General features: G+C 50.7%; 2 protein-coding genes across 2 annotated transcripts; one reads left to right on the top strand and one right to left on the bottom strand.

Moving 5' to 3' along the window:
• Positions 1-331: 331 nt before the first annotated feature.
• LOC121137134 (MLV-related proviral Env polyprotein-like) lies at positions 332-2,992 on the bottom strand. Its single transcript, XM_040739060.1, has 3 exons — positions 2,900-2,992; positions 2,420-2,596; positions 332-2,168 (listed from the first exon to the last, which is right to left on the bottom strand). The coding sequence occupies exons 1-3, from the start codon at positions 2,990-2,992 to the stop codon at positions 351-353; spliced, it is 2,088 nt and encodes a 695-aa protein (XP_040594994.1). The 3' UTR covers positions 332-350.
• Positions 2,993-6,445: 3,453 nt separating this feature from the next.
• Positions 6,446-10,029, top strand: LOC121136764 (protein NYNRIN-like; the record flags this gene model as incomplete). Its single annotated transcript, XM_040737893.1, is given in 4 exon segments — positions 6,446-7,798; positions 7,800-8,099; positions 8,101-8,791; positions 8,885-10,029. Coding segments are annotated over 4 exon segments (3,489 nt in total), but the record flags the coding sequence as incomplete, so codon positions are not given.
• Between the last annotated feature and the right edge of the window lie 283 nt (positions 10,030-10,312).

Raw genomic sequence — 10,312 nt, 5'->3', positions numbered from 1 at the left:
AGACCCCGGCATGCTTCAACAATTAGGATCCGGGTTCTATGATTGCTACAGTGATCAGACACAATTGGGGGCCAGGGTAGTTGCCAAGGACTAGGTTTTCTAGTATTGTCATATGAAAGTTCCCAGCACGCTTCAGCAATTAGTATCCGGGTCTCATGATTGCTATAGTGATTAGAGACATCCTGTTTTGAGGGTGAGACACCTGTCTGGGTTTTTCCATTTAGGCAATGGCCTGGCCTTGCTTTTCTTTTCCTAGGGGTTCCTGGGTAGGGGTCTTTCATTACCCCCTTGTTCTTGTGCATAGGTAGAATCTTTTACCTATTGTCCAGCCCTCTTTACTTAAGGTTTACTTATGGTTGTGTCTGTTTGAGGGCATGGTATTGTTGAGTTAAGACTAAGGCTTGAATTATTGTTAATCTATATTTTATAAATTGAACTAGTTTGTTGAGAATGCAGGGCCCAAAGGTTAACACAAATATGAAAATAATTAGGGGGCCCATAAGAGTAGAGACCAATGTAGCGAACCAGGGGGATTTGTTAAACCAACCCTCATACCAGTATTGTTGAGATTTAGAATTTTTTTGACGGACAGTCAGCCTCTCCTTGAGTTTATCCAAAGTTTCAGTTACTACCCCAGTTTTGTCTGTGTAGAAACAACATTTTTCTTTGAGGGCGGCACATAAGCCTCCTTGTCTAAGAAATAGGAGGTCTAGTCCTCTCCTATTCTGTAGGACCAATTCAGATAATGAAATCAAAGAGTCCTTGAGGGCTCTAACTGATTTTTTTAAGGCCTGTAGATCCTCATTCATGGCTGCCTGGAGCTGTATATTTTGATTGCTCCGAAGTAAGGCAGTGGTCCCGGTCCCTATACCAGCCGCTATCCCCCCCACTCCCAGGAGAAGAGCTAATGTTACTGAAACAGGTTCCCTTCTGAATCGATAACGATTTTCAAAGTATCCTAGCACAGTCTCTGAGGAGTGGTACGTAATGTGGGGCCATAGCTGGACAAGTATACAATAATCAGCTGTGATGTTAAGAACCAATACTGAGACGCAAGGAGTTAGTCCTGTATTGTAGGCCCAATAAGTCCCGTTAGGGCCGGTCAGGTATGAGTTGCTGGGAGTTACTGAGACTGTACGGTTACATAGTTTTTGAGACGATCTGGGAACATTTTTAAGACATAGTCCTTGCCCAGTCACCTGGGGCAGAGTTAGTTTATGATTAGGTGTTTCGCTGCATCGGGAAGGGGGAGATGTGTAGCTGATAAGGTCCGAGTCCAATGCCAAGCCCTCATAATAAGGGGGAGCCGCTGTCAAGCAGAGCCAACAATCCTCCGCCTTATCAGGATGGGTTTCGTTTAACGCTTGGTGGGCTCCTCTGATTAAGTTTAATAGTCTACTGGCAGAACTGAACTTTAGTCTAGGGGGTAGAGTGGCATTGCTATGCCCGGTAGCATGGGTAGGTAGGGTGGTGACAGATGGCAAGGGGTTTGGCTTGGGTCTAGGGAGGTTCTGGGATGGCCTATCCGGTTGGTCGAGTAGCACAGAGTTTGGCCCAATAGAGGCCATAGCTGTGGGGGAAATGGTTCTGGAGATTAGGAAGGTGGCTGCGGGGTCCATTCCAGTACGATACAGCCGTAGCCCCCAGGCCTTGGGGGCATCCCATGCTGACCGTTTAGCAGCCTCAGTAAAAGTGATAATTAGGGGGTTGTATCTTTCTCCAGGGGTGTTGCCCTGGAGTTTGGAACTTGAATCATAGCATGGTCTACAATCCTGCCCCCCACAAGTCCAGGGGCCATCTCCATTATACCCTGGGATAGTTCCTCGCTGGAGGGTGATTAAGTCCCAGGAAGAAGTGGGTTTCCAATAGGTGGTCCCAGTGGTCTCACATCCCCATTTAGCACAATACCCATCTCCCGGTTCACCACCTCTATGTTGGAGTTCTTTATCACGGTTATGTCCTGGGCAAACATATATGTCAAGTTTGCGTGTGGATATGTGCTGGCCCGTGTGTTGACAGCCATAGCCAGGGAAGAGTGCTTGTTCTGAGTGATCCCATCGCTTACCCACTAGGTCGCAAAGATCTACATGTAAAGGGGGAAAGGTTGCATTTATAACACCCCGCATGGTAGTGGAGTTAGCGACTGCCCCGGTGTCCTGATTGATAATCTTTCAAGTTATTTTATATATGGCATGGGGGCTCTCTAGTGTATCATCAGCTAGCAGTAATAAAATCAAGCATATTATTGGCGTATTAATCTTATCTTTAAAGGGTTTTGAGAGCGTTGGAGCCTCCATGACTCTGGGTTTTTTTGGGCTGGCGTATCGGTGCAGTGCTCTGGTCTGGCGGCCTTGACGTGTGAGGCGTGGATCTAGGCAGCGATGTCTACCTTTAAAGCAGTGGGGGTAGTCAGAAGTACAGTATAGGGTCCTTTCCAGCGAGGTTCTAGGTTCTTGATCTGGTGTCTCTGGACCCAGACGGTGTCACCGATTTTAAAGGGATGAGGTACGGAGAGTGATTTTATCCCTTTCTGGTAGGCCGCTGCTATTGGCTTCCAGACCTCCTGTTGCACCAACTGCAGGGCCTGTAGATGGGCCTGCATAGAAGAGGAAGTGGCAAAATCAGAAATATCAGTATCAAAGAAGGTGATGGCAGGGGGTGGAGCCCCATATAAAATTTTAAATGGGGTCAAACCATATGGGCCAGGTGTGTTTCTGGCCCGGTATAAGGCTAGAGGCAGGAGTTGTACCCAGTCTTTAGAGCCAGTTTTAAGTGATAATTTGGTTAAAACTTTTTTAATTGTTTTATTTATTTTTTTTACCTGTCCTGAACTTTGGGGTCTGTAAGCACAATGTAATTTCCAATCAATTTTCAAGAGCTTAGCCACCAACTGACTCACCTGGGAGACAAAGGCAGGCCCGTTATCCGACCCTAATACCTGTGGCATCCCGTATCTGGGGAAGATTTCTTTTAGAAGCTTCTTGGTGACCATTTTCGCGGTTTTGTGTTTGGTGGGGAAGGCCTCCACCCATCCGGAGAAAGTATCTACAAAGACTAGTAGGTATCTGTAACCATACATCCCGGGCTTGATTTCCGTAAAATCTACCTCCCAATGATTTCCAGGGCGATGACCTCGGAGGCGCTTTCCTTGACCAATTTTGGTATTCCCTGAATTGACCTGCGCACAAACCCTACAATTTTCAGTTACTTGTTGCAGCAGCATGTCTTTCTGTGGCAGGTGCACACTCATGGTTCCCCCTCTAATAGGGTTTTTATCTTTTGCTTGCTCAAATGGGTTAACTTATGAAGGCGCTCAATTAACTCTTTAGCTGCCTTTATGGGTATTACAGTCTTTTCTTGGTGGGTCCAGTAATTGTGAACTGAGTCATAGTCAGCTCCTAATCTCTGGACGAGGTCCAGGTCTTCGTCCGTATACTCCCAGACAGGGATTGATTTGCCAGTTGGCACGGCGACAGTTAACAGTTGAGGTCCCAGCGCTGCCTGCTTAGCTGTCTCATCGGCTCTGTGATTTCCTATGGCCTCAGGGCTGTCCCCTTTTTGATGCCCTGGACAGTGTATTATGCTTAATTTCTTTGGGAGAAATAATGTTTTTAAAAGGGCTAAAATTTTATTTTTATTCTTGATCTCTTTGTCTTTTGAAGTTAAAAGTCCTCTCTGAAAGACCCCGGCCCAGCACAGGTGGCTGAGGCCTATGGAAAATTCCTTTCCCCACAGCTCGGCCGAATAGTCATTTTTTTGATCAGAAAGAAGCTCAGCTCAAGGTCTTTACAGCTGAATAGTCACTACTATCTCTGTCCAGGCAGGACACAGGTGTCTGCTATCTGCATAGCGTCCGCATAGCCAGCCCAGCAAGATTGGGCAGGCACAGAGACCTATTGTTCCTTAGATAGGGCCAAGGCCGAGACTTGAGTTCTGAGAGAAACCTCAATAGCCCTCATTCTGTGAGCCCCGGCCTCATTGTCCAATCAGGGTCCTGTAACTAGGCTTCTTGCTTCTGTACTCCGCTTTTTGCTATAAAAGGACCCCTGAGTCCCCAGCTCGGGGCGCTCAGCCCCCCAAGACTGAGACGCCCGGGTACCCGTGTGTAAATAAAGCCTCTTGCTGTTGCATCCAAGCTCGTGGTCTCGCTGCTCCTTGGGTTCGGGTCTCCCTCCCGTGAAAGTCCCCCGCTTGGGGTCTTTCATTTGGTGCATTGGCCTGGAATTGAGACCCCGCCCAGGGACCACCGACCCACTTCTGGGAGGTAAGAATTGTCCGGACTAATTTTCTGTTGTTCTGTTGTCTGCTGTCTGTCTATGCCTGTTATTTTCTTGCGCCTGCGTTTGTAGTATACAGCTGTATGCATTTGTAAGCTCCAGGAGACGTCCTGGTAGCGTTTGGAGTACTCTTTTGTTTGGGGGCCCCGTTTGTATTTGGAGTACTCATTTGTAGGGGTGGATGTCAATCTGCCCCATTTGTATTTGGAGTACTCATTTGTAGGGGTGGATGTCAATCTGCCCCGTTTGTATTTGGAGTACTCATTTGTAGGGGTGGATGTCAATCTGCCCCGTTTGTATTTGGAGTTCTTAAGGAACCGTTTGTTTGGGATAGATGCCTAGGAATCTGCCCCGTCTGTTTGGGGAACCTCCACTGACAGAGGGATTTTCTATCCTGGTAGGGACTAGGGCGGGGAGCCCCCGTCTTGGAGCCCAACTGAAGTTTTGCTTTCGACTTTACGTCGAAGCCGCGCAGCGAAAATCTGTTCGTTTTTGTTACTTGTTTGTTTGTTCGTCTTAGTCATCACTCTCGAGAAGATGGGCCAGACAGTTACCACTCCGCTCAGTTTGACCCTTTCACATTGGCCACAGGTTCAGGAGTATGCTCGTAACCGGACTGTTGATGTGCGCAAGAAGGAATGGATCACCTTTTGCTCTTCCGAGTGGCCAGCTTTAAATGTTGGCTGGCCCCGGGATGGCACCTTTAACTCTCAAATTATCTTCCAGGTGAAAGAGAAAGTGATGGATCCTGGGCCCCACGGCCGCCCGGACCAAGTGCCCTACATAGTCACCTGGGAAGCGTTAGTTCATAACCCTCCTGCCTGGGTGCGTCCCTTTGTGCACCCCGGAGGGTCCCCCTCTCCCTCTTCCCTAACCCCCGCCAATTCCAACCCATCCGCACCCCCCCTTCCGCCCCCTTTGACCCCCTCCCCGTATCCTCAGTCCTCCCATTCTGGCCTGTACCCCACCGTAACTAAGCAGAAAGAGAAAAAAAGAGACCCCCAAAGTCCTCCCTCCAGAAGACGGTCTCCTGTTGGATCTACTGACAGAGGAACCCCCACCGTACCAGGCTCCTCCGGCAGGCCCAACCTTCGCCTCCCACTGACCCGGAGCCCTCACTTATGGCCTCTAGACTGCGAGGCCGCAGGGAGCAGCCCGCTCCGGATTCCACTGCCCTGCCCCTCCGGACGGGCCATGATGGCCAATTACAGTATTGGCCGTTTTCTGCCTCTGATCTTTATAACTGGAAAAATAATAACCCCTCCTTTTCAGCAGATCCTGTGAGACTGACTGATTTATTGGAGTCGGTACTTACTACCCACCAGCCCACCTGGGACGATTGCCAACAGCTTTTACAGGTTCTCCTCACTTCGGAGGAAAAACAACGGGTCCTTCTTGAAGCCCGGAAGAATGTTCCTGGGGCAAATGGACAACCTACGCAGCTCCCAAATGAAATTGATGCTGCTTTTCCCCTCGACCGCCCAGATTGGGACTTCACCACTGAGGCAGGTAGGACCCATCTGCGTCTTTATCGCCAGTTGCTTGTAGCGGGTCTCCGAGGGGCAGGGAAACGTCCTACCAATTTGGCCCAGGTAAGACAGATTGTTCAGAAGGCAGAGGAATCCCCAGCTGCATTTTTAGAGAGGCTTAAGGAAGCTTACAGAATGTATACTCCATATGACCCTGAGGACCCAGGGCAAGCTACTAGCCTGACCATGTCCTTCATTTGGCAGTCGGCCGCTGACATTAGAAACAAATTGCAGCGGCTAGAGAATTTACAGGGGTATACACTACCAGATGTATTAAAAGAGGCGGAGCGCATCTTTAATAAGAGAGAAACACAGGAGGAAAGGGAAGAGAGATGGAGAAAAGAGGACCAAGAAAGGGCAGAACGTCAGAGACAGGAAATGGAAGAGAGGGACGAGAAGCGTAATAGAGAGATGACTAAACTGTTGGCCACAGTAGTCGCAGAGCAGAGACAGGATAGGCAGAGAAAGGGACAAAGGGGGCCTCGCCTAGAGAGAGACCAGTGTGCATATTGCAAGGAGAGAGGACACTGGGCTAGAGAATGCCCCAAGAACAAGAAACAAAGAAGGACATTTCAAAGGCCAAAACCCCGTTCTCAGACCTCGGACCTCCTGAGCCTCGAAGATTAGGGAGGTCAGGGCCAGGAGCCCCCCCCTGAGCCCCGGATAACCATACCAGTAGGGGGGCGCCCAGTCACCTTCCTGGTTGACACGGGGGCTCAACACTCTGTTCTAAATCGGTCACCCGGCCCCCTGAGCCGACGAACTGCCTGGGTACAAGGAGCTACCGGTGGGAAGCAATATCGATGGACCACGGACCGCCAGCTCCACCTAGCGACCGGTAAGGTGATGCACTCCTTTTTACATGTTCCTGACTGTCCATACCCCCTCCTGGGTCGAGACCTCCTAACGAAGTTAAAGGCTCAAGTGCATTTCGAGAAAGCCAACATAAGAGTCACGGGGCCAGAAGGGGCCCCACTCACGGTGCTGACCATAGCCTTAGAAGAGGAATATAGAATACATGAGCCCAAGGATGACTCTTTTAAGGTCGAGGACCGCTGGTTGACTGACTTTCCCCAGTCCTGGGCAGAGACTGGAGGAATGGGACTGGCCCTCCAGCAGGCTCCCATCATAGTCCATTTAAAGGCATCTGCTCTCCCGGCCTCAATTAAACAATATCCCATGTCCCGGGAGGCCCGCGATGGGATCAAACCTCACATTAGGAGGCTACTGGACCAGGGCATTCTAACCCCCTGCCGGTCCCCCTGGAACACTCCCCTGTTGCCAGTCAAGAAGCCTGGAACCAATGACTATAGGCCGGTCCAGGACCTCCGGGAAGTCAATAAGCGGGTTGAGGACATACACCCCACGGTCCCCAATCCCTATAACCTCCTGAGTGGACTGCCACCTGACTATGTTTGGTACTCAGTCCTGGATTTAAAGGATGCCTTCTTCTGCCTGCGGTTACACAAAGACAGTCAGCCACTATTTGCCTTTGAATGGCAGGATGCAGACCTGGGAATCTCGGGACAACTTACATGGACTAGGTTGCCCCAAGGGTCCAAAAATAGCCCCACCCTCTTTGATGAGGCCTTGCATCAGGATTTGGCCGGATTTAGAGTCCTCAACCCTGAGGTCATCCTCTTACAATATGTGGATGACATCCTGATAGCCACCAAGACAGAGGAGGAATGCCTTAGGGGGACAGAAGCTCTCTTAAAGACTTTAGGAGACTTGGGGTACAGGGCCTCTGCCAAGAAGGCCCAAATCTGCCAGACCCAGGTCACCTACTTGGGGTACAAAATCCAGGATGGAAAACGTTGGCTAACAGAAGCCCGCAAACAGGCCATACTTGACATCCCTCCTCCCAAGACCCCCCGAAAACTGCGGGAATTCTTGGGAACAGCAGGTTTCTGTAGACTGTGGATCCCCGGGTTTGCGGAGATGGCAGCACCCCTGTACCCCCTCACCAAGACGGGGGCTGCTTTTGACTGGGGGGGAGAGCCAGGAAAAAGCCTTCATGGACATCAAGAAGGCTCTGCTCTGCTCCCCAGCTCTGGGGTTACCTGACCTGACTAAACCCTTTGACTTATTCGTGGCTGAGCAAGAAGGTTATGCGAAGGGGGTCCTAACTCAAAAACTTGGGCCCTGGAGACGACCAGTTGCCTACCTATCTAAGAGATTAGACCCCGTAGCGTCAGGATGGCCCCCATGTCTCCGCATGATCGCCGCCACCACAGTTCTCATAAAGGACTCTCACAAATTGACTTTGGGGCAGCCTTTGACTATCTATGCCCCCCCATGCTATGGAGGCAGTCATCAGACAGCCACCGGGCCGCTGGCTCACCAATGCCAGGATGACTCATTACCAGACTCTGTTGCTGGACAAGGACCGAATTCACTTCGGGGCTCCGGTGACCCTGAACCCCGCCTCGCTGCTTCCCCTCCCCGGGGAAGCAGAGACTCATGACTGCTTGCAGGTCCTGGCCGAGGTCCATGGGACGAGAGCTGACCTCACGGATCAACCCCTTCCCAACCCTGACCTTGTCTGGTTCACGGACGGAAGCAGCTTTGTACATCAAGGGGAGCGGAAGGCCGGTGCTGCAGTGACAACTGAGTCAGAAACAATTTGGGCCGAGGCCCTGCCGCCAGGAACATCGGCTCAACGAGCAGAACTGATTGCCTTGACACAGGCCCTGAGACTGGCAGAAGGTAAGAAACTCACTGTCTATACAGACAGCCGCTATGCTTTTGCCACCGCTCACATCCATGGTGAAATTTATAGGCGAAGGGGGCTATTGACCTCAGAGGGCAGAGACATTAAAAACAAAAAGGAAATCCTGGCCCTCTTAGAGGCTCTGCACTTGCCAACCGCCCTCAGTATTATACATTGCCCAGGGCATCAGAAAGGTGACAGTCCAGTCGCCCGGGGAAACCGGAGGGCAGACCTGGCCGCCCGGGAGGCTGCCCTGGCTTTGGAAAGCAGCAGTCACCTCCTCCAGGCAGCTGTAGTCCCTGTAACTAATGAGGCTTCCGAGAAGACCTCCCCGTCATGGGACTATGAGATAAAAGACATCAAAGCCATGAAAAGACTGGGGGCGACCCGAGTACGTGATGGTCTCTGGACCTATCAAGGAAAAACTGTCCTTCCCCGCCTAATGACTAGATATCTGGTTAACAGCCTACACAAACTCACTCATTTGAGCTCCAGGAAAATGAGAGAACTGTTAGCCCGGGAAGAAAATACTCGCCACCTGTTGGGAATAGAAGAAATAATAAAACAAGTGACTGAACAATGTGACGCCTGCGCCCGCGTCAATATGACCAGGCTAAAGCTACCCATGGGGACTCGAGCTCGTGGGCACCGGCCTGGGGTGCATTGGGAAATAGATTTCACAGAAATTAAACCAGGAAAATATGGATACAAGTACCTCCTGGTTTTTGTTGACACCTTCTCGGGATGGACTGAAGCCTACCCCACCAAGCACGAGACAGCAAAGGTGGTCACCAAGAAACTTCTTGAAGAAATCTTCCCCCGTTATGGAATGCCACAGGTATTGGGGACAGACAACGGGCCTGCCTTTGTTTCTCAGGTAAGTCAGTCTGTGGCCACCTTGTTGGGGATTGATTGGAAATTACATTGTGCTTATCGACCCCAAAGTTCAGGGCAGGTAGAGCGTATGAATAGAACCATTAAGGAGACTATAACTAAATTATCGCTGGCAGCTGGCACTAAAGACTGGGTCCTCTTGCTCCCCCTTGCCCTCTATCGTGCCCGGAATACACCGGGCCCCCATGGCCTCACCCCTTTTGAAATTCTATATGGAACCACCATTCCCTTTGTTCAGTTCTTTGACCAAGATATTTCTGACTATGCCAATTCCTCCTCTCTTCAAGCTCACCTGCAGGCACTCCAGCTGGTTCAGCAGGAAGTCTGGAAGCCTCTGGCCCAAGCCTACCGAGACCAGAGGAGACACCCTATCGTCCCTCACTCCTACCACGTGGGAGACAGCGTTTGGGTCCGGCGCCACCAGGCTAAGAACCTTGAACCCCGCTGGAAGGGACCATACACGGTCCTGTTGACCACCCCTACTGCTCTCAAGGTGGACGGGATTGCTGCTTGGATACACGCCTCGCACGTAAAAGCTGCCTTCCCTGAGGATCCGGACTCAGGATGGAAAGCTCAACGCACTCAAAATCCTTTAAAAATAAAACTTACCCGCTCCTCTCCCTCCTGCTAATAGCCCTCCTCATAAAATCAGACACTGGTGTGGCCTCCAGTCCCCATACCATTTATAAATTAACCTGGGAGGTTCTCTCCCAGATGGGGGAGGTCATTTATGCTGTCACGGAACCACATGCACTTGGGACATGGTGGCCTACTCTATGGCCTGAATTTTGTGATTTAGTAGCAGGGTTGGACACTTGGGACATTCCCCATTGCCACCCAAAGGCATGCGCCAGTGGTTCCCACCTTTACAGACGTCGACGTACATTCATATTCATGGA

Source organism: Mesocricetus auratus, unplaced genomic scaffold (genome assembly GCF_017639785.1).
Source record: "Mesocricetus auratus isolate SY011 unplaced genomic scaffold, BCM_Maur_2.0 Super-Scaffold_100676, whole genome shotgun sequence".
In the NCBI taxonomy this organism is placed as follows: Eukaryota; Metazoa; Chordata; class Mammalia; order Rodentia; family Cricetidae; genus Mesocricetus; species Mesocricetus auratus.
This window is presented reverse-complemented; position numbering and strand designations above follow the sequence as displayed.